General features: G+C 37.3%; 3 protein-coding genes across 3 annotated transcripts in view; all 3 read left to right on the top strand.

Annotated features, from left to right (window-relative positions):
* Positions 1-1,354: 1,354 nt before the first annotated feature.
* On the top strand, positions 1,355-1,966 carry LOC148065741 (pregnancy-specific beta-1-glycoprotein 3-like). Its single transcript, XM_087808068.1, has one exon. The coding sequence runs from the start codon at positions 1,355-1,357 to the stop codon at positions 1,964-1,966; it is 612 nt and encodes a 203-aa protein (XP_087664194.1).
* Positions 1,967-6,094: 4,128 nt separating this feature from the next.
* Positions 6,095-16,592, top strand: pcyox1l (prenylcysteine oxidase 1 like). The gene is made up of 7 exons (XM_087807839.1): positions 6,095-6,383; positions 8,032-8,238; positions 8,306-8,480; positions 9,631-9,842; positions 11,828-11,968; positions 12,579-12,990; positions 14,449-16,592. The coding sequence occupies exons 1-7, from the start codon at positions 6,290-6,292 to the stop codon at positions 14,696-14,698; spliced, it is 1,491 nt and encodes a 496-aa protein (XP_087663965.1). The 5' UTR covers positions 6,095-6,289; the 3' UTR covers positions 14,699-16,592.
* Positions 16,593-19,805: 3,213 nt separating this feature from the next.
* The window catches only part of crebrf (creb3 regulatory factor), a 39,083-nt gene continuing 33,418 nt past the window's right edge, over positions 19,806-25,470 (top strand). Inside the window, exon 1 of the mRNA XM_087806822.1 lies at positions 19,806-19,942. The gene's annotated coding sequence lies outside the window, so the exon portion shown is untranslated. The remainder of the gene's footprint in view (positions 19,943-25,470) is intronic.

Raw genomic sequence — 25,470 nt, 5'->3', positions numbered from 1 at the left:
CACCAGACATTACCAACAGAGCACCGAGCTACTGGATCCAACAATCACGTGATCAGCTGAAAAGTTTGATCTCAGAACTTTCAGCCAATCCTGCGACACGCAGACGATCACGTGATGACGTAGAATTTCCACTGGACTTCACTTTAGCTCGGAGCGAATAGATTGCTAAGCTAAACACCAGCTCATAGTGAGTCACTTTTGTCAAATTGACATTTGACCTTTTTTTTATTCTCACTCGTCTTCATTCACTTTGGTTTGTTTCGGAGACGACTTGTCATTATGAAAAGAAGTTAAAAAACAGGACTTTTATGCTATTATATGACTTTAAACTATTACAATGTGATGTTAATGTTTTTAAAAGTGTCAGGTTTTGAGAAAATTAACTGATAAAAGTGAAAAAGTAAATGGAATGAAGCAATAATTATGTTTTTATTGCAATAAAATAGTGTCAATAAAATGATTTCACAACAGTTTACGTTGAAGCTTCACACCTGATAAAGCGAACAGGAAGTTGACGCAGAACATCCTCGTGATGTTATCGTCTAGTTCCAGGAATCGTAGACGAGAAGCTGCTGATGGTGAAGAGATTGACATCATGAAGTCGCAGCAGAGTCGACTCTCACTCACAGACGAAGACATGGCTGCACTGATCCTGCTGCTGGTGGCGTTCTTCTCCAACAACATCCTCGCTGAGATCCTCAAGAAAGAAGGAATGTTTCATCGCTTCATCCTGAACAAAACCGCTGATGACGTCTGCTTGATCTCAAGATGGATCGGTGAGGAGAAGGAACTTCTGTGGAACTCTTCACAGCATCATGACTCCAGTCTTCAGAGAGAAGCTTCTTATAAAACAGACCCTCTGAAGGTTTCAGACTCGGGTCAGTACCAAGAACAGTGCTGGACCCAGAACAACGTGACGCACGAGAAGAACTCCACTTTCCTGGTTTGTGACACACGAAAGATGAGACGTCAGGACTTGAAACCTTATGTTGGAAAGACACTGGAGCTGAACTGTGACGGTGTGGGACCAAACCAGAGTGTCCAGTGGGCTTTATTTCAATCTAACCACAGAATAAGAAATGTTGATTTAGCTTTAATCGATGATGAAACATCTTCAATACACAAACTACAGCAAGTGAAGAACAAATCATCTCTTCTGGTAACGTTTGACATAAGTTCTGATTGGGTCGATTATTACTGTCTGCAGAAGAACCATCAGAGCTGTGAACTACTGAAGATGTTTCATGTTTTTATACAATATAATTACATTCACAGGTGGGTGGAAGAGAGTCTGGAGCTGAACTGCTCTGACTTCAGTGGAAACAAACCACACAAGTGGATCATTGATTCATTGATGAAACATGAAAAGATTGACAACTACACTCTGATGTTACCATCACTGACCTTGAACCACACAGGTCAATACCTCTGTGATCGCAGTGGTCAGTATGATTATTACTACCTGTATGTGTGTCCTGAGTCTGACCCGCCTGCTGATGTGTTCTTCACTGGAGGAGAGAACGTGACTCTACAGTGTGACTGGAAACAGCCTGATTACATTCTCTGGTTCATGAAGACAAACAGAACTGAAGGAAGAACATCACATGTATATGAAGAACAAGAAGACAGAATCTTTCTCTCCGACACGAGCCTGGTGATCACTAACATCTCTCTGGAACACAGCGGAGAGTTCTGGTGTGTGGTTGAGAAAGATGAACGTTGTGTGTTCACATCTAAGACCCTTGTAATGTTCGGAGAGCCAGAGGTTGATCACCATCTAGTGCGGTCTGTGATGCTCAATGTTGTGATCTTCATGATGTGTGTTGTTGTTGTTGTTGTTGTTGTTGTTGTTGTTGTTGTGGTCCAGAGGAGCAGGAGGAGAGAGCAGCTCCCAGCACCTGTGGAGGAAGTGGAGATGTTGGAAGTGTCTCCAGCGTCAGCAGATGTTCAGCCAGAGACTCTCTGAGGCGTCAACATGATCCACGAGTGTTTGGATGAATCTTTCTTTGACTGTTTGTTTGTAATCATTGTGACTCTTGTTTCCTCTTCCGTGTCAATAAAGTTCAACCATTGACCTCCAATAAAAGACTCCAGTTTTCTTTGTGTAGAGATGAAGTCGATGAGTTTACGTCACATATTATTCTGACTTTTTTCTTCCTGTTTTCCTTCTTTCTGCTCCTCAGTCTGGTTCTGTTTCTCACTGATGTCTCTTCTCTTTTCAAACATTTTCTCCAGAAAACAAGGTCAATAATCTCCTTTTAATCTCCTTCCTGATCTCATCACCGACTGCTTCAATAATGATGTATTTGACACGAGAACACAGTGTTTCTAAATGTCTCTCATCTTTCTGACATTTCTACACTTGTTAATGCAAGGATTTTGAATGCTTTTATTTTGTTTCGTGTTCTATTATTTTGAAAACCTTCAACCGGAAGTTGAACTCGTTGCTTCCAGTGTCAAAAGGCAGAAAAGTTATGTTTACGAGCAGAAACTCTTGGTAACATGAGAGACAAAGATGTTCCAGAGAATCCAGTGTCGACGCTTGATAAGGAGAACAAAGTGTTTTTTTAATGTGTGTTTGTAACATCTTTACCTTTAATGTTGTTTATTCTCTTTAAAATCAACTTCTGCTGTGTCAGTAAACATCAGTAAAAAATGCCAAATGCGTTAAATCGGTGGCAAATAAAACCACAACAGTGCAGAAGTATGGAAGTAAATCAATGCCATCAGAATATTGAAAGGTTGAATTTATTTCCATTATTGAATATTTGTTATATTTTAATTTACAAACAAACGTTATAAAGAGAGTCAGTGTCACCAGATGTGAGATAATTGTAAAACATGACATCGCTTGACAAAAGTTCTACAGCAGGTTTTGAACCCGCCACTCCAAAAGATGAGCCATTAACTCACTGAGCTAAACAGAGGTTGTGGGCGGAGCTTCAACAATGTGTCTTCTAGTGAAGGATCAGACCATCAGAGCGAACTATCGTTTGTGTTTCAATGCTTTGACGTCAGAATCTACTGATTGATCGTGAGATGTAGTTGAACATGTTTAAACTCCACACGTTAACAGTAAGTTGATACTTTGTCGTGAAAATAGTTGTTAGATTAAAATTATTATACACTATATGTATACGCCATACTTGAATTATCGCTTAAAGATAATCAAAATATAAAGTATACTCGCTTCATCTAAGAGTTTAAACGTTTGAATACACATTCACAATCAACATTTCCCTCAGACTGACACACTGTTTCAAGACAAGCTTGGAACAGAATTAGAAACATGACACCAGTTAGTTAAACGTCTGTTTGTCTGCCCTTTCACACCTGGGGTCGTGGATAAAAAGAACGAAGCGGTATACATCCGTGAGGGGGGGGGCTAGGAGACAAAACCCCCCACCCAAGAACATTTGAATGGTTATAAAAGGAAACAAATTAGGAAGGAATCTCCACAGGGGATCGTGGCACAGGAAGCTTGAAGGAACCAATATGGCGATAGGGGGAGTACCTCTCGGCCCGGAAATTTGCCTTAAATATAGTGATGTTTCTACAGTTCGAGACCGTTTCTCCCTGGACTATTGAATTGTAAAGTCGCCGGCAGAAAGCACGTCCGATCGATCGTAAAGCTTGTATTATGTTTGACTTGAAGCGGCGAATAAACGACCCGTGACACTCAGCATTGACCTTTTCTCTCCATAAAGCGAAGTATAAGAACCAGGAAGTGACGGCGTGTTGGAGCGACCGGAACGGACTCCTGGTTTGTCCGTTTTAAAACCATGGCTGAAGCATCCGAGGAACAATGAGTTAGTTTTTCCTGCACAAGTCTTCACGATGACAAACCAATCCAATGTAAGAAGTTCTGTCTGATACTAACATCAGGTTTATTTTAAAACCATTCTTGCGAAACATTTCAAAGACAACAAACGTGAGAGTGTTTCCTGCCGCGATGTTTATCATCGTCCACGTCACTGATGCGTTGACACGCGTGTGTTTGTTTCTACCTCTTTTATCAGTGAGAGATTAGATGAGCTCGACGTCAGGACCACAAAGTTTCAAGACCAACAAAGACACGAGACTCTTCATCGACTTCTTCGCAGCTGAAAACATGCTGGTGTGCGTTCTTATAAGTTGTTTACACGCTGTTGACTGGAATCATTCTCCTCAACTGTTGTTCAAGAGGGTGTTATCTTAACACTAAATATAGTTGAACATCTTTCCTCTGATGAAGTGAAGTTTTCATCACTTTCACTGATTGACTGTTTGTAACCGTGATTCTTATAGATCTTATTCTGATGCTGGTCGTTGTTGAACCTCGATGTTCATCTGACGAGTTAAAGCTGAATTTATGAACATGTATGAATCAATGTTTTGTTCTATAACAAACACATGTTGTGTTGTGTGTGTGTGAAGATAAATGAACCATAATTATGTTTCATCATTTCTTCTCCTTCTGCACTGAATGAATCACAGTCAGAATCTATTGTCATTGTCATAGTTCAACCAAATGAAAGTTCATCTTCCAGACGGTGCACATGACGACACGTTTCAAGTAAAATATCAAAGAAGTTTAAAAAGACGTTTAAAAACGTTTTTTCAAGATGTCTTTATTGATCCTTATTTGTGTTTGTTCACTTCACGTATAGCTGAGAGTAGAAACTGATCTTGAGTCTGTTTGTGTTTGAGGGACTTGAAGCGTCACAGAGTTTTCTTCTGACCCAAACTTTGTGCCGCTTCTCCCAAAAATGTTATCCGATTTGAATCGTTCAAACTTTTGTCAATTCAGCTCGTTTCCAAAATGCGGACTATATTCTATCTTTCTTTTATCTCTTCCACTCTTTCTTTTATTCCTCTTTTTCTACCCCATTAATTTAAATGGGGAAAATCTTCAACTCATGTTTTTTAAACTCCTTCCACTTTGACCTACTACTTATACTACTAATTCCACTAAAACTTCCACTACTACTTCTACTTTTACTACTAATTCCACTACAGCTTCCACTACTACTACTACTTCCACTACTACTTCTACTTTTAGTACTAATTCCACTAAAACTGCCACTACTACTTCTACTTTTACTACTAATTCTCCTAAAACTTCCACTACTTCTACTACTACTTCTACTTTTACTACTAATTCCACTAAAACTTCCACTACTACTTATACTACTACTTCCACTACTACTTCTACTTTTACTACTAAATCCACTAAAACTTCCACTACTACTTATACTAATACTACGATTACTTCTACTTTTACTACTAATTCTACTACTACTCGTCAGCATTCACACTGCATTTTGTTCAGGAAATGAACTCTTTCTAGTTGTTATCTAGTTGTTTATTATAACGATTCAATTACATTTGTTTAAAAACAAGACGTACATACATCACTTCTATACAAGATGGATCTGAAAACATGACCATCTGATCAAAGATGACAAAAATATATTTAAAAACAAAAATTAAAAAAAGATGCATTTAATTTCACTTAAATATTAAACAACAATTGTGTATACAATAAATTGTATAATACAAAATATATATACAGTATATATATATATATATATAGATTTGAAGCTGCTGTATCAGTCATTAATATGAATTGCTCTCTATTTTAACTTTATTTCAAATTAATACTTTCAATACTAAAACATTTGTTAAAATTGTAATATATATTGTTTTTTAATTTAAAAAAAATGAATTTAACTTATTTTAATATTGGCTTAGGATGAGTTAGATATTTATAAGATGAATTTTATCTTAGTTTTTATATAAAACACTTTTAGCAGAACATTAATATTTATCTTAATTGTATAATAGTTTGTTTTGTGTCAATCAAATAACAAATAGTTTATCTTAACAGAATTGACATATACTGTTAATTTCAGTAAGTTAATGTATTAGTGAAATGTTTTGAATACTTTAAAATAGCCTTTTCTTAATTTTGTTCTAAGTTTTATTCATCTTTAAATTCATGTTAAAAATTCACACCTCTGTCTTATTCTAAACGAACCGTTATCGTGACCTTTCGACGACCTTAGCTGTGATTGGTTCAATACGCGATCACGTGATATTGCCGGAAGAAGATGTGCGGCGTTCGCTGTGCAACGCTGCTGCCAAACGTTCATCTTTGACGCCATTTTAGCGTCATTCTAAGACATTTATCGAGTTAAAAGTGTTGCTTGTGTTTTAAAACATGATTTCTCTGCACAGCTCGAGACTCTGCGCAGCTAAAGTGACGCTGTGAGTCTCAACCTCCGCACTGCGTTGATCTGCGGCTACAATGGCTGCCAGTGTTTTCTTGCTCGTCCTGCTGTTTCTGACCATCTCTGCCGACGAAGAGCCGAGAGATGAAGCAGTTCCTGCGTCAAAGATCGGTGAGAATTAGTCTTTTTTTGTTGTTGTTATTCTTTATCTATTCTTATTATTCTTTATTTATTCTTATTATTCTTTATTTATTCTTATTAATCTTTATTTATTCTTATTAATCTTTATTTATTCTTATTATTCTTTATTTATTATTATTATTCTTTATTTATTATTATTATTCTGTATTTATTCTTATTAATCTTTATGTATTGTTATTATTCTTTATTTGTTGTTATTATTCTTTATCTATTGTTATTATTCTTTATTTATTCTTATTATTCTTTATTTATTATTATTATTATTTATTTATTCTTATTAATCTTTATTTATTCTTATTATTCTTTATTTATTCTTATTATTCTTTATTTATTTTTAATATTCTTTATTTATTATCATTATTCCTTATTTATTATCATTATTCCTTATTTATTTTTATTATTCTTTATTTATTGTTATAATTCCTTATTTATTATTATTATTTATTTATTGTTAATGTTCTTTATTTATTCTTATTATTCCTTATTTATTCTTATTATTCTTTATTTATACTTATTATTATTTATTTATTATTATTATTCCTTATTTATTATTATTATTACTTTTTTATTATTATTCTTTATTTATTGTTATTATTCTGTATTTATTATTGTTATTCTTCATTTATTATTATTATTATTATTATTATTATTCTTTATTTATTGTTATTATTCTGTATTTATTATTGTTATTCTTCATTTATTATTATTATTATTATTATTATTATTCTTTATTTATTGTTATTATTCTGTATTTATTATTGTTATTCTTCATTTATTATTATTATTATTATTATTATTATTATTATTATTCTTTATTTATTGTTATTATTCTGTATTTATTATTGTTATTCTTCATTTATTATTATTATTATTATTCTTTATTTATTGTTATTATTCTTTATTTATTATTATTATTAAACTCTGGAGTAGACTTTTTACAATGATGTCGTGTTCATTTTATCATTCAAGGATTTTCCTTTGGAAAATAATTTTTACACTTTAAATGTGTTGATAAAATACAAAAATAACATTTAGACAAAGTCTCACTCTTTAAAAATACAATCTTGATAAAAAATATAAAATACAAAATTACAATTTTTCCAAGTGTCAAATAATAATAAAATAATAAATAGAATCTTGATAAAATCTATAAAAAATCTATATATAAAATACATTTTTCGATTAAAAAATATAATTATACAATTTTACAAATTTTCACAATATAAAATATGATTTTGAATAAATAAAAGATACAAAAATACATTGATATTATTGATAAAATAAAATAAAAAATAGAATCTTGATGAAAATACAAAAATACAATTCTCCAAAATGTTATATATATTAATAAAAAAAAAATACAATCTTGATCAAATAGAAGATACAAAATACAATCTTGGAAAACAATAGTATCTTGTGCCAAAAATTCAAATAAAATAAAAAAGCAAGATTAAGTTATAAAAATATTTAGTTTATAACACAACGGGAATAAAAATGTAAAACTATAAAACCTGTCACAAACAAACATTAGGTCACACATGTTGTTACACATGTTGTTACACATGTTGTTACACACATGTATTCAACACACACCCGGTGAACACACACTCTTGTGCAGCCGTCGTGGGAGCCGGGATCGGCGGCAGCGCCACCGCCCACTTCCTGCGGCAGCACTTCGGCCCCGAGGTCCAGATCGACGTGTACGAGAAGGGAGAGGTCGGAGGTCGCCTGGCCACGGTGACTGTCAATCATCAGGACTACGAGTCGGGAGGCTCCATCATCCACTCCCTGAACCTCCACATGCAGGAGTTCGTCAAGATGCTGGGTCGGCACCGAAGCAGAGGGAACATTTGAAAGATGGTTTGTTGTCACCGTCGTGTTTGTCTCTGAAGGTCTGAAGTATCGCCGCGGCGTCGCGGGGAAGACGGCCGTGTTCGACCACGAGCAGGTGATCCTGGAGGAGACGGACTGGTACCTGCTGGACCTGTTCAGGCTCTGGTGGCGCTACGGTATCAGCTTCATACGACTGCAGATGTGGGTGGAAGAAATCATGGAGAAGTTCATGAGGTAAAACAATATAGATGGATGGATGGATGGATGGATGGATGATGGGTGGATGATGGATGGATGGATGATGGGTGGATGATGGATGGGTGGATGATGGATGGATGGATGATGGGTGGATGATGGATGGGTGGATGATGGATGGATGGATGGATGGGTGGATGATGGATGGATGGATGGGTGGATGGATGATGGATGATGGATGATGGGTGGATGGATGGATGGATGATGGATGGATGGATGATGGGTGGATGATGGATGGATGGATGATGGGTGGATGATGGATGGGTGGATGATGGATGGATGGATGGATGGGTGGATGATGGGTGGATGATGGATGGGTGGATGATGGATGGATGGATGATGGGTGGATGATGGATGGATGATGGGTGGATGATGGATGGATGGATGATGGATGATCATGGAGAAGTTCATGAGGTAAAACAATATTGATGGATGGATGGATGGATGATGGATGATCATGGAGAAGTTCATGAGGTAAAACAATATAGATGGATGGATGGATGGATGGATGATGGGTGGATGATGGATGGATGGATGGATGGATGGATGATGGGTGGATGATGGATGGGTGGATGATGGATGGATGGATGGATGATGGATGGGTGGATGATGGATGGATGGATGATGGGTGGATGATGGATGGATGGATGGATGATGGGTGGATGGATGGATGGATGGATGGATGATGGGTGGATGGATGGATGGATGGATGATGGATGGATGGATGGATGATGGGTGGATGATGGATGGATGGGTGGATGATGGATGGATGGATGATGGGTGGATGATGGATGGATGGATGGATGGATGGATGGATGGATGATGGGTGGATGATGGATGGATGGATGGATGATGGGTGGATGATGGATGGATGGGTGGATGATGGGTGGATGGATGGATGATGGATGGATGAATAAACTGTTGAATGTTTGGATCTACATGAATAACAATAACAATAATAATAATAATAAAAATAATAATAATATAAATAATAATATAAATAATAATAATGATAATGAAAATAATAATGATAATGATAATGAAAATAATAACAATAATAACAATAATAATAATAGTCATAATAATAATAATGATAATAATAACATTATTAATAATCGATATATTCCAGGATCTACAAGTACCAGGCTCACGGTTACGCCTTCACTTCTGTGCAGGAGCTCCTGGACTCTCTCGGTGGAAGTGGTTTCATCAACATGACGCGTCGTTCGCTGTCAGACTCTCTGCTGGAGCTCGGTGTCTCTCAGCGCTTCATCGACGAGGTCATCGCTCCTGTCATGAGGGTCAACTACGGTCAGAACGTCAGCATCCCTGCCTTTGTTGGTCAGTGATCTGAACTTATACTTTCTTATCTTAACTTATACTATCTTAACTTAACTTATGCTTACTTATCTTAACTTATACTATCTTAACTTAACTTATACTTTCTTATCTTAACTTATACTATCTTAACTTATACTTTCTTATCTTAACTTATACTATCTTATCTTAACTTATACTTACTTATCTTAACTTATACTATATGAACTTATACTATCTTAACTTAACTTATACTATCTTAACTTATACTTTCTTATCTTAACTTATACTATCTTAACTTAACTTATACTAACTTATCTTAACTTATACTATCTTAACTTAACTTATACTTACTTATCTTAACTTATACTATATGAACTTATACTATCTTAACTTAACTTATACTATCTTAACTTGTACTTTCTTATCTTAACTTATACTATCTTAACTTAACTTACACTAACTTATCTTAACTTATACTTTCTTTTCTTAACTTATACTTTCTTATCTTAACTTATACTATCTTAACTTATACTTTCTTCTTAACTTATACTATCTTAACTTAACTTATACTAACTTATCTTAACTTATACTTTCCTATCTTAACTTATACTATCTTAACTTAACTTATACTAACTTATCTTAACTTATACTTTCTTATCTTAACTTAACTTGTACTATATTAACTTATACTAACTTATCTTAACTTATAATTTCTTATCTTAACTTATACTATCTTAACTTAACTTATACTAACTTATCTTAACTTATACTTTCCTATCTTAACTTATATTATCTTAACTTAACTTATACTAACTTATCTTAACATATACTATCTTAACTTATACTTTCTTATCTTAACTTATACTATCTTAACTTATACTTTCTTATCTTAACTTATACTATCTTAACTTAACTTATACTAACTTATCTTAACTTATACTTTCTTTTCTTAACTTATACTTTCTTATCTTAACTTATACTATCTTAACTTATACTTTCTTCTTAACTTATACTATCTTAACTTAACTTATACTAACTTATCTTAACTTATACTTTCCTATCTTAACTTATACTATCTTAACTTAACTTATACTAACTTATCTTAACTTATACTTTCTTATCTTAACTTAACTTGTACTATATTAACTTATACTAACTTATCTTAACTTATAATTTCTTATCTTAACTTATACTATCTTAACTTAACTTATACTAACTTATCTTAACTTATACTTTCCTATCTTAACTTATATTATCTTAACTTAACTTATACTAACTTATCTTAACTTATACTTTCTTATCTTAACTTATGATTTCTTATCTTAACTTATGATTTCTTAACTTAACTTATACTAACTTGTCTTAACTTATACTTTCTTATCTTAACTTATACTAACTTATCTTAACTTATACTTTCCTATCTTAACCTATACTATATTAACTGTCTTAACTTATACTTTCTTATCTTAAGGAGACCTCCTGAGGGATCAATAAAGTTTTACCTTACCTTACCTTACTAAATTAACTTAACTTATACTAACTTATCTTAACTTATAATATCTTATCTTATTTTATACTTTCTTATCTTATCTTATACTATCTTATCTTAACTTATACTATCTTAATTTAACTTATACTATCTTAACTTAACTTATACTTACTTATCGCAACTTAAACTAACTTATCTTAACGTATTCTATCTTATCTTTACTTATACTTTCTTATCTTAACTTAACTGTCGGTCAGGGACAGTGTCTTATCATAACTTATACTATCTTATCCTAACTTAACTTATATGTTCTTATCTTAACTTAACTATGTCGGTCAGTGTCTTATCTTAACTAATACATACTTATCTTAACTTGTCTGATCTTAACTTACCTCAACTTATACTAAGTTGTCGTATCTTTTCTTATCTATCTTGACTTATCTTATCTTAACTTGTCTTCTCTTATCCATCTTGACTTATCTTATCTTAACTTATCTTAACTTAACGTGTGCGTCAGGTGCCGTGTCTCTGGCGGGCGTGCAGAACAACCTGTGGTCGGTGGAAGGAGGAAACAAGCTGGTGTGTTCTGGACTTCTGAAGATGGCGAACGCGAACCTGCTGCAGGCTCAAGTGGACTCGGTCTCCTCCGTCTACTCGGGTACTCCACCACCTGTTTTTTTAAAGTATTTCATTAGATATTATAATATTTAATTGAACATTTCAATTGTTGAAACTTTGAATTTTTGTAATCATTTCTTATTTTTATTTTTAATAATAGTAAATGTATTGAATATTTATATATATTTTAATATTTTCTTAGTGAATTAACTTATTTTAACACGTAGAGTTTGATATTCTAATAATAAAAAATACTTAAATTTAATACAAAAATGTGTAAATTGAAAGGTTTAATAAGTTTCTATTATACTTACTATTGAATATTTGTATTAAATAATTTACATATTGTGAGGTTGAATTTTCTTTTTTTAAAAAATCATCGAATGAAAACTTTTTTTCAACACATAGTTTAATATTTTAATTCCAAAAATTGAAAAATACATTTTCTACATTGTTTCACTATTATAACAACATTTATTATATGGAATTTAAAAGAAAAAAACATGTTGTAATTATTGTAATTAAAATATATCAAACTTTATATGTACATTGTTTAAAATATTCCATTTTTGAATAAACGATCTAATTAAAAATCGACCTTTCATTCTAAACCATAAACAGTGGAGAACATCTGGTTCTTCTCCCCTCAGGCGACCTGCAGCAGTACCAGCTCTTCTTCTCCTCGGCGTCGGGGTCGGCGTCGGAGGTCTACGACATCGTCGTCATGGCGACGCCCCTGCAGGCCGACGTGGGCGCCGGCGTTCGCTTCACGGGCTTCTCTCCTCCCGCCGACCTGCAGGACGGCAGCTTCCGCGGCACCGTGGCGACCGTCGTCCACGGTTACCTCAACACCTCCTTCTTCGGCTTCCCCGACCCTCGCCTCTTCCCCTTCGCCAGCGTTCTGACCACGGAGGCGCCGGCGCTCTTCTTCAACAGCGTGAGCAGCGTCTGTCCCGTCAACGTCTCCGTCGGCTTCCGCCGCAAGCAGCCGCAGGAGGCCGGCGTCTACAAGGTCTTCTCCCCGAGACCCCTGGACAAGAACCAGCTGAAGACCCTGTTCAGGTCAGACCCTTCAGACTCACGTCGGAGCCAAGGTCATCAGTGGCGTCACCACATTGAGCACATGTTTAGCATTTCAATACTTTTTTTTGGAATCGATCTTTGCACTCGTTCAAATAATTTAATTAAATCATTTGAATGCTTTAAAATTCTATATAAAAAGGTTTGTAAGTAAGTAAGTAAGTAAGTAATATTTATTTATATAGCGCTTTTCAAGACCAGGGTCACAAAGCGCTTTAACAATCAAAACAATACTCAAAACAGTACATACTTTAAAGATCAAGACAACACCGAGAACAACACAGGAGTTCGAGAAATTCAAGGAAAAGCCTGAACAAATAGAAACGTCTTAAGATGTTTCTTAAAGGAGTTATTTGTTGTGATGTTGCCGTCTCACCAGACCAAACCAGTCGAGCCCAGAGTCACTCGCTCTCACTTTAATTCACACCGACATGTAAAGAAAATACCATTAGCTGCAAAAATCTGAATCTTACCGTTGTTTAGAATTGACCAGTTTTTCGAGATCGTCACATGATCGTCTGTGCGTCACATGATTGGCCGAAAGATCCAGTAGCTCGGTGCTCTGTTGGTTTAGTCTGGTGACTCTATTACACCAGCATATATACTGAATTTAAAATACAGTCGATTCAAAGGTTTTGAATTAAGAACGTTTTTTTTAATTATTTAAAATATAATAAATAGTAATAAACAGCTTACAATATATAAATGGTTGAATTAAATGATTAAAAAACATGATTAAATGCTTTAAAATAAAAATAAAGGTGGTTGACGCTGAGACACGAGGGTTAATGATAATAATAATATTTCTGAAAGAAAAATAACTGAAATAATAGGAAAAATTACAATAAAAAATAAATAATAATATTAAAGGTTAATTGATTTTAGTGGTATTTATAACTATTAACATTTCTCTATATTGTGGATTATTGACTTGTGTTATTATTATTATTATTATTATTGACTCTTAATGTCTTTATTATTTACTTTTAAATGCGAATAATAATTGATATAAAAACAAAATATAAAAGAAATGTATTTTTTATATTAAAGGAAAAACATTTAATGAATTGATTCTAGTATTTACCAATAAAGTTTTTATTATTATTATTATTAGTCTTTCATAACTTTCATAACAGTTAATATTTTATTATAATTTCTCCTTTATTTTCTTATCAACTACTTTTTTTTAGTTTAACTAAAGTGATTTAAAAGTTAAACATAAGTTGAAATTTAAAATAAAAATGTTAAATAATTTAGTATTTTGACGTCACTGAGGTAGTTCCATGAAACGGGTTAAAAATGAAGAGGGCCCATTAGCGATCCTTGTGTGACGCCAACATCTAAAAAAAAAAAAGGTTTAACATTAACTCTGGAGTAGAAGTGAGACGGTTCATTAAAGTGTAACGACTCGACCACATCCTGGGTCACGTGTCCGTGCAGGTCGTACTACTCGGTGCAGGTGACGGAGTGGCAGGCGTACCCCGACTACAGCAGCAGCCGCCGCCTCCCGCCCGTGGAGCTTCACCCGAACCTCTACTACCTGAACGGCGTGGAGTGGGCGGCCAGCGCCATGGAGATGAGCGCGGTGGCCGCCAAGAACATCGCGCTGCTGGCCTACCATCGCTGGAGCCGACAGAGCCACATGGTGGACCAGAAGGACCTGATGCACAGGATCAAGACCGAGCTCTGACCCGGGTCCCGGCGAGAGACGGTTGATCCCGAAATCTTCTTCGCGGGGATCCGAATCATGTTTGAAGGTCAAAGTTGAAATAATCCTGATGTTTTTGTTCAGGTCAGTTTTGATTCAAATCAATGGATGGAAGTTTTTCAGTGTCATCACAATATTTAAATTGAATTTTACATTTGAAATGTAATTAAATTAATTATTGACTTTTTTTTAACCGTTGAATTATTTTTTAGTTGAATAATTCAAGTCAATAGTTTCTATATTTAATGTTTTGATTTGACTTCAAATGTTCACAATTATTTTATTGAAAAAGGTTTGAAGCGTTTTTTAAATAATTTAATTTATTAACTAATGTTTTAAAAGTTTGAATTGGCGACGTAAGAGAACGTGATCCAGGAGCTCGGTACTCGATTGGTCATGTCTTGTGTCACTATTAGACCAACATTTATACGTTAAATTAAAAAAACTATGAATAAAAAATAAAACTTATTTCGAAAAAAATAACTTTATTAAATATTGGAACAAGAAAATCGAACACTGTGTATAAAAAGAAATTCATATATTTTTAATTCAATTATTTAAAATTCAAACTGACGGCGAGTGAAAACTGAACCTTCAAATTTAACTGACGATGACTCGCCGAGTTCGTTACCAGAGATTTGAATACATAGTCGATAAAGTTTCAGTGAACGAGGATCCATCGATTGTATTGATGAACTGATCAGAAGGAAGTTGAGCTTCGTTAACACGACTTTATTGTGCTGACGGCAGTAAGAATTAAATCGATTAAATATGAAATATAAAGTGAAATGTGAAATGAAAATATATATAAATATATTGTTGAAAACTAGATAATGCTTTTTTTTCACACGTCACTTTAAATAAAGTCATTAAATAAGAGAAATAACATTAAAGGGTCAACATATAAATGTAATAATTATATAACTGTTTCAGTGTTAAAATCCAACTAAATAGACGTTTAATACAAAAAACTAACAAATAATGACAAATATTTCACTAAGAAAGTGAAGTTGTTTTTGGGGGTTAAAGTTTTGAGTTGAGCTGATATTTAAGTTGCCTTGTTGTTTACAGTGCATGCGGCTACGTGGACGTAGTAAACATAAAACAGTCGCTAAATAGCCTTTCATGACCTTGAGGATCTAAAGAAGTGAAACGTTTAAACGAAAACAGAAAATTCTACAATAATCATTTAGACTCGGTCAGTTTTCACTTGTCAAGACCAGATAAATATTGAATAATAACTATAACATGTGATGGAATCGCTGACGTCTGTAAAAGAATCATCGTCCATCGATCCTGACGTCTCACTCCTTCGTTATCTCTCCATCCTCCGGCTTTCGCTGCATAATCCAGTGGAAAGAATTTCATTCTAATCCTACAAGTTTCCACGCTCGACCAACCAAAGCCGTTCATTTCCCAAAACAACCAAACGTGTTGAACTACGATCCAGGAAGATCCAGTTCCATGTTTTCTTCTCACGTATATGAAAAATGTTGTCTTCTTAAATCACGACCAAACTAATCCAAGTGGCTTTGTTCCTGATTCTTATTTTCCTTGTGATGGTGAAAATACAGTTTTTCTGTTGATCTGCAGTCGAGGTTCGACTCACACAGTAGTTGTTCCTCAACACTGTTCCACGTTGACGTCAAACTCAAGACGGATTCAGTCGAACTATTCCTGGAAATCCTAGGAACGTTTTTCTTCCTGTTCCTCTGATCTCATGCCATCGTGTTGGGCAGAGGTTTGTTGACTCTGAGACTGTTGGACCCGCAGACGTCTGCACGTCTGACCCACAGACGCTGGAAGTTGACCTTTGCCTGGTCTCATGTTCTGATCCACGTTGAAAACATCTGCAGAGTAAACATGTTCTGTCTCCTCTCGTCTTCATTGTGCCTTTATTTCTTGATAAGTCTTCGGTTTCTGTTCCAGTGAAGAGGCGTGGCCTGACAGGACTCTCTGGCTTTTATTATCCCAGAGTTATTGCTTTCATAACTTCAGGTTCTACGATTGGTCTGAAGCCCTCAAACCGCTTTGCTATTAGTTTATCCTCGACTTACTCCCACTGAAAACTCAGCTGAGAAAGGCGGCAGCTGAGTGACATGGTTAGAGGGCTTCGCACCAATCGTAGAACCTGAAGTTATGAACGCAATGACTCAGTGGTTCTACTTCTTTTGGTGACGTCGAGCTTCCAGCAACAGTGTTTTCAGTCAGACTAATGGAGAGAGCACAAAGCTAGTTCTCTCTCTTTGTGGGTATCAGGACACAGAGCAACTGGAGTCCAAGGGATAGCCCATGGGCTGCCGACTGCCATCTGCGCAAGTTCCAGGAACCGTAGTGCTCCAAGGGAGTACGGTTCCACCGCTATTAACCTCAAACGCTCCTGCTTTGCTCTCCGAATCAAGGGTAGGAGGAGTCGCGGAGGAGGGAAGGCGAACAGTAGCCTGGCCGGCCAACTTCGAGTAAGCCAAAGTGTCCACGCCTACTGCAGGGCAATCCAAAGCCCTGGACAGCCCCCCTTGATAGTCTGTCTGCTACTACATACAGCGCGCCCGGAACATGCTGAGCTCTGAGAGAAAGCAGGTGACGGTCTGCCCACAGCTAATTCTTATTTGCCACAATCAGAAGAGCTGGGGATCCTACATCTTCCCTGGCAATTCACATGCGCCATGGCGGTGGAGCTGTCTGACCGCACTAGGACGTTGGACTGTGACAGTTGGGGAGAGAGGTGAAGCAGGACGTTGTGAAATGCTTTTAACTCTAGCATGTAGATGTGTCTGGACACCCGTCTGTTCCATATCCTGCTGGCGAAGATCTGACCTGAAGGGCCTCCCCAACCTGGCAGGGATGCGTCTGTGAACAACTGAGTGTAACGGGGATGCAACCTAAAGGGAACTTTCCGCTTCAGGTTGAGGGTTCGATAACTGGATGTCCTGCAAAAACCTGTGCGGGAAGGCGCACTTTTCAACCTTGGTCCTGCTTAGGATCTAGCCTGATACGGCCAAACCATTTGACTCCCTGCTTCTGACCTGGATTGGATCAACCAGTCATCCAGATAGGTCAAGATCCTCACCCCACTTGCTCTCATTGGTTCCAGTGCTGCCTCCACACAGTTTGTGGAGGTCCTGAGCGCCAGGGAGTAGCTGAACGGCAGTCCAGTGTAATGAAACACTCGCTCCTCGCTTGAGGGTGAAACGCAGGTACTTTCCATGTACCTTGATTATAGATACCTGAAAGTACACGTCGGTCAGGTCAGTTGTTGTCATCCAACCAGTCTTCTGGACATCCACCTGTCAGCAGTCGTTTGACCGCCAACAACGACACGATGCTCCAGCACACGTGTCCAGAGAGTCCCAGAAAAATTTGTCTTACTTTAAAAAAAAAAAAAAAGATTAACCAAATTAATGGCTGCCTTGCTGCTTGATCTTGTTTTATGGGATTGTCTTATTTTATTTTTCTTAATTTATTGTGTTTCTATAACAAAATGGGTATTGTTCACCGGCAATAAACGTTTTTGATTCTTTCTCACTTTTTTTGACCTTTTACAAAGTATAATAATAAAATAAAATAAATGCAATAATGACTCTTGTACATCACTGTAAAAAACTGTTTCCTTCAACTGAGAAAAATCTCTAATCTTAGTAAAATTATGTCACAACATAATCTGGGTTTTATAATCCATGGGTTTGTGTCGTTTACTCTATTGTTTATTTTGTGTCTAAACAAGAAGTATCTGTCTTGAACCTGCAGTTCATATAAAACTCTGCAGCCAGAATTCTGAGCCGCTCTAGTAGAAGAACTCACATTTCTCCTTCAAACTCTTCACTGGCTGACAGTTTCTTTCAGGATCATCTTTAAAATTCTGGTTCTTACTTTTAGATCTATTCATGATCAGACCTTCCATCAGTGATCTGATCCAGACTTACACCCCAGCTCGGGCTCTGAGGTCTGTGGATCAGAATCTACTGATGGTTCCTGAACTTCCAGACCAGAGGAGAGAAATCCTTCCAGACTGTTGCTCCTAAGCTTTGGAACCATCTCTGTGTTTGATGATCTACTGACTCCTTCAAGAAACATCTGTGTTTGATGATCTACTGACTCCTTCAAGAAACATCTGTGTTTGATGATCTACTGACTCCTTCAAGAAACATCTGTGTTTGATGATCTACTGACTCCTTCAAGAAACATGTGTGTTTGATGATCTACTGACTCCTTCAAGAAACATGTGTTTGATGATCTACTGACTCCTTCAAGAAACATCTGTGTGTTTGATGATCTACTGACTCCTTCAAGAAACATCTGTGTTTGATTATCTACTGACTCCTTCAAGAAACATCTGTGTTTGATGATCTACTGACTCCTTCAAGAAACATCTGTGTTTGATGATCTACTGACTCCTTCAAGAAACATCTGTGTTTGATGATCTACTGACTCCTTCAAGAAACATCTGTGTTTGATGATCTACTGACTCCTTCAAGAAACATCTCAACACACTTTGATTTGAGCTCCTGTGTTAGTCTTATGTTATCTTGATTTCTTAAAGTATATACTTTAACCGTGTATTGTTTTTTTTATGTTCAAACCCTTTGTGACCCTGGTCTGGAAAGATCTTTGCAAACAACCTTTACTTACCATGATATCAACAATATAAACGTGAGAGGCCGAGGGAGTTAAAAATGAGATTAAACCTTTATATATATATATTTTTTTTCATCAAACAGTCCGACAACAAAAACAATTATGTTACTGGTAGTCGTTTTTTATACCATCATAAATATTTATTCATATTTAAATCTCCCCGATTATTTTTTGTTTTGTCATCATGACTCGAACTATTTACTCAACAGCGGCATTTGTTTATAGAATGTATGTTGCGATATAAAAAAAAAAAATCACTCGTATTTTTCTCGTTAAATTAAATTGTATTTTTCTATGCGTGTTAAACTAAAGAAACGTCCAGAAGATTCGCGGTGACGTTTTTCTGTTGCAATATTTCTCTCTTTTTTTTTCGGGGGTGAAAACATTGGCTTGATCTCACCCGCGCACGCCGATTGGACCGCGGCGGCACCACGTGACCGGGCAGTCACGCGCTTTCCAGGAACCCTGTCAGGAAGAAGAAAAACAAAACAAACGCGAGACGAGAAGAAGAAGATCTGGATCCGAGGAATATCTATCTCTGGATCTGAGGAGAGCACGGAGCCAACACACTCATGCACCGGCGGCCCCGCAGTGAGTAGCTTCTCTCGCCCGCGTCTCTGGCACTTCCTGCGGCAGGAGGCGAGGATTAGCAGCGGAGCTAACGACGCTTGTTGTCGGACTTGATGGAGGCCATAGTTGCCTGGTGTGAGACACGCAACTGTCACTATTTATTTTAAAATAAAAACCCCACACAATCGTCACATAAACCTTCTTAAAAATCACCTCCTTTTTCAACCAAACCCTCCAACAAAGTTATCGAACACAAACAAAAGTATCGCCATGTGCGCGTTTATAAAACGATTTAATGAAATTGAGTTTTGAGTAAAAGTCACGAACACACGCAACTTAATAGAGTTTATTTTGACAAACATGTGGTTTTTCTGCGAGGATTGTTCGTGCCCGCGTGGATCTTGGACTCCGAGGGTACACGCCCCCCCACGACAACAACAACACACACTCGATCGCGTCTCCTGCGTGTGTTGTGTTTCCTCGTCGTGTTGTGTTCTGCAAACACACAACCATGACCGGTGAGTTCGTGTCTCGTTATATTCGAGCAGTTTCGTGGATTAGTGACGGTTTAGGACTCTCTCTCAGGGACGGTTTAGGACTCTCTCTCAGGGACGGTTTAGGACTCTCCGTGGCGTCGAGAGCGTCTTTGTTTTCCTCTCTCCGGCCTCGCGGATGTCAACGTGGATGTTCTTGTCACGGTCTGGTGACTCTGTGTTTTTGTTTTTGTAAAAGGCCGGGTCCGGGCAGTACTTTGTAAGAAACACAGGTATGTAGGCCACGGACTTGTAGGCCTCCAACTTGTTTATCTTCCTCCGCAACCGAGCTTGGAAAAGAGGGCTTTTTATTATGTAGCAGCTCCGCGGACTGTCAGCCCTGACGACCAATCAGAAGGGCGCGGAGGCGGGATGTACTTTCCCCTCAGCCAATAGGAGGGCTGAATTACGTGGGTGTTGGCACGTGAAGTTAGGGTGAGCCTTTGTTTTGCTTTTTTTTTTTTTTTGCTGGTCTGCATTGAGCACCTTCTGAACAGACAACACTCAAGTTTACGACTTTATTTATCGCATCGTATCGCGTTAAGATATCAATGTTTTCACCATAACATGTCCGGGGTGGAGGTGACGTCACGTGACATGTTGTTGATCTAAGAAATGTCTTCATTATAAAGTGATTCTCGTTGGAGGTTCATGATCAAGCGATTTAGAAAATGATAAGGTTAAGATTTCTCAGGTTTTAATTGAATTTAATGACGTTTTATTATTTAATTGATGATTTAAATGTTCCACGTAGATGTGTGTTCCTCTGCAGACGAGGTTTGACATTTAACCTTCATTACGTTTATTCTTTTATTTCATGCTTTACGAAGCAAAGGAAAGGCCTTTAAAACATCAGGTGGCGACCACGGCGTGAATCCTCAAACCCCCGCCGTGGTTTAAGTGAGCGAAGGTGGACCGTCCCTCACGAGACCAGAGGGACGCGACCTCTGGACCATCTCGGGTTTGAGGAGTTAAAGCTAATCTCTGTGTGGCCGTCGTGCTGGGGTGAGTTAGTTCAGGGTCTGCTGAGTGGGTTTCGCGTAAGTGTGTGTGTGTGTGTGTGTGTGTGTGTGTGTGTGTGTGTGTGTGTGTGTGTGTGTGTGTGTGTGTGTGTGTGTGTGTGTGTGTGTGTGTGTGTGTGTGTGTGTGTGTGTGTGTGTAAAATAATAAAAACAAAGGCTTTCACTTGAACAAGTTGCTGGTAAACGGTTCCGTCTTGTACAGGCTGCACCAATCTGGTGATTAACGTCTGTGACTCACTGCAGGAAAATAAAAGCGTCCACTGACGGTTAATATCGTAGGTAAAGAATTGGGCCGTTAACCTATTTCAAGATCTCTTTGGCCGGAGTTTAAACGGGTGCTTTTAATGTTAATGGAACAGGATCTGCTCAGTGTTGTTTTCGTCATTGTTACCTCGGCTCACAATAATAACTGCTCTTTATATGCAGGACTATTAAATGATGTTCACTCGGAGCAGGAATAGAATGTTGTCGAGGGGTCGGTCTTTGGATAAATAAATAAACAATTGGTAGCGATTGTTTTGACATTTTATATCCACTTATAAACTTCTTACCAAGAAGGATGTGTCTCGCCTGCAGTTCATACGAAACTCTGCAGCCAGAATTCTGAGCCGCTCTAGTAGAAGAACTCACATTTCTCCTTAAAACTCTTCACTGGCTTCCAGTTTCTTTCAGGATCATTTTAAAATTCTGGTTCTTACTTTCAGATCTATTCATGGTCAGACCTTCCATCAGTGATCTGATCCAGACTTACACCCCAGCTCGGGCTCTGAGGTCTGTGGATCAGAATCTACTGATGGTTCCTGAACTTCAGGACCAGAGGAGAGAAATCCTTCCAGACTGTTGCTCCTAAGCTTTGGAACGATCTTCTCTCTCTTTACGCTTGATGATCTACTGACTCCTTCAAGAAACATCTGTGTTTGATGATCTACTGACTCCTTCAAGAAACATCTGTGTTTGATGATCTACTGACTCCTTCAAGAAACATCTGTGTTTGATGATCTACTGACTCCTTCAAGAAACATCTGTGTTTGATGATCTACTGACTCCTTCAAGAAACATCTCTGTGTTTGATGATCTACTGACTCCTTCAAGAAACATCTGTGTTTGATGATCTACTGACTCCTTCAAGAAACATCTGTGTTTGATGATCTACTGACTCCTTCAAGAAACATCTTAAGACGTTTTTATTTGTTCAGGCTTTTCCTTGATTTGCTGGAACTCCTGTTGTGTTATCAGTTTCATCTTGATCTTTAAAGTATATACTTTATTGATTGTTTGATTGTTTAAGCGCTTTGTGACCCTGGTCTGGAAAAGCGCTATACAAATAAAAATCACTTGCTTGGGCGAAACATATATATATATATATATATATATATATATAGTTTCAAAAAGGTTGTCACCAAAAGTCTCTCTGTTGGTCATTTTGTTTGTCTGATTATAACCTCAAGAAATCTGCTCAACTTTTTGTTGCCAACCTTGTTGATAAATCATCGTTTTTCTTATCCACCGTTTATTTTCTTTTCCAACCCAGACCAGTCCATCTTACGTGGATTTCCTCCTGGATGATTGTCACGCGTGTCTTTCTCCATCGAACATACGGACGTGGCTGTCTTGCCCGTGTGGAGGGAAGCGTGTGATATCAGTGGGCGACTCACATGGCTACAGATTGGCCTACTTGGACGTGGTCCAGTGTTTTGGTGAGCGGAATGTGGGCTGTTTGCATGATAGTGGAGTGAAAATGTGGAGACAATACAGGCCTGCTTTGTTTACAAGCGCTCAGGCTGAATCTTTGGAGTTTATTGTTAAGAGGTTTGTGCCGAAGGCTCTGAAGAAGATCGAGGTCGGAGAAATTCTGCATTTAAATAAGATTTTAATTTCAAGTGTTTTTGTCACGGGCGACAAATTCTGTCGCGCCAGAGTGCGCTGACCTGCTTGAAGTTTAAAAAGGCAAATACGTTCAAAATGCAAACACGCAGATTGAAATATAGTTAAGAGATTTATTTGCTCAGGTTGAAATAGGAAGAACTCTGTTGACTTTTTCAAATTGTCTCTCGGCAACTGAACATGTCGTCGTCTGCAAAGATGGACGTGTAGGTGGGATGTTAGGTTTTTGTTCAAGGTTTTTTTAATAAATGTTTTGGGCTTTAGAAGTTTGTATTGTCAAGAATCTGTTGATACAATACTTGACTCTGGTGTTGTGATAGTGTAGTAACAAGTATATATGTGTAGTATTGTCCAGTACTTGACTCTGGTGTTGTGATAGTGTAGTAACAAGTATATATGTGTAGTATTGTCCAGTACTTGACTCTGGTGTTGTGATAGTGTAGTAACAAGTATATATGTGTAGTATTGTCCAGTACTTGACTCTGGTGTTGTTATAGTGTAGTAACAAGTATATATGTGTAGTATTGTCCAGTACTTGACTCTGGTGTTGTTATAGTGTAGTAACAAGTATATATGTGTAGTATTGTCCAGTACTTGACTCTGGTGTTGTGATAGTGTAGTAACAAGTATATATGTGTAGTATTGTCCAGTACTTGACTCTGGTGTTGTTATAGTGTAGTAACAAGTATATATGTGTAGTATTGTCCAGTACTTGACTCTGGTGTTGTGATAGTGTAGTAACAAGTATATATGTGTAGTATTGTCCAGTACTTGACTCTGGTGTTGTTATAGTGTAGTAACAAGTATATATGTGTAGTATTGTCCAGTACTTGACTCTGGTGTTGTGATAGTGTAGTAACAAGTATATATGTGTAGTATTGTCCAGTACTTGACTCTGGTGTTGTTATAGTGTAGTAACAAGTATATATGTGTAGTATTGTCCAGTACTTGACTCTGGTGTTGTTATAGTGTAGTAACAAGTATATATGTGTAGTATTGTCCAGTACTTGACTCTGGTGTTGTGATAGTGTAGTAACAAGTATATATGTGTAGTATTGTCCAGTACTTGACTCTGGTGTTGTGATAGTGTATTTCACTTCTAACAATAACAAACAACAACAACAGGCAAATATGTTCAAAGTATCATTAAAATACTGATGCGTTGATACACGAGTCGTTTCTCTGGTTAAAGGTTGTTTGTTCTGAACTATCTTCAGCCTCTGAAGACACTGAACATGTCGTCTGTGCTGCAGAAACATGACGTGAAGTTTCAGTTTGAGGTTGTTTTTGTTGAAGTGAATGTATTGAAAGTTGACGCTCGCTGACTTCACCGGCGACACAACGGTTGAGCTGCCGCGTCGGATCCTGACCGTGTTGGTGCTGCAGCAGCTCTGGCGGTCGATCGATGGCGGCCCGTTCTCCACGTTCTGCCGAGTCGGAGTCGACGCCGGCGCGACGGGCGTGAGGTTCCTGCTGCGAACCAAACACCAGCTGCAGAAGCAGGAAGCACAGAGTTGTTTACCTCCGTGTGCTGGTTTGATCTGCGCTCGCCATCCCAGACTCGTCCTCTCGCACGTGGTCTTGTCCTTCTCCTGCCCCTGCAGGGGTGAAGAGTTCAGCCCGTCAGGAAGTGATGTCGACGTCTGGAGCGTCACGGGGAATAATCTGGGAGTGCTGACCACTGCAGCGCTCCAGTGTGTCCCTGCAGTGGGTTTGGACACTTGAAGCAACAGGAGCTTTGACACGAAACGTAACGAAAGACACATTTTTGATTTGATGTGTTTTCTACAGAAGTAACTTGAAGATCATCTCCAGGCTTGATTTAACTAGTTGTGTGTGTTTGTCAAGAATCTGTTGATATGTATCACAATACATGGATACGTGAAATATAGTGATAGTGTAGTAACAAGGATATATGTGTAGTATTGTCCAGTACTTGACTCTGGTGTTGTGATAGTGTAGTAACAAGGATATATGTGTAGTATTGTCCAGTACTTGACTCTGGTGTTGTGATAGTGTAGTAACAAGGATATATGTGTAGTATTGTCCAATACTTGACTCTGGTGTTGTGATAGTGTAATAACAAGTATATATGTGTAGTATTGTCCAG

Source organism: Callionymus lyra, chromosome 14 (genome assembly GCF_982586985.1).
Source record: "Callionymus lyra chromosome 14, fCalLyr1.hap1.1, whole genome shotgun sequence".
NCBI classification, from domain to species: domain Eukaryota; kingdom Metazoa; phylum Chordata; class Actinopteri; order Syngnathiformes; family Callionymidae; genus Callionymus; species Callionymus lyra.
The sequence above is the reverse complement of the archived record's forward strand: the minus strand, read 5'-3'. Positions and strand labels throughout refer to the sequence as shown.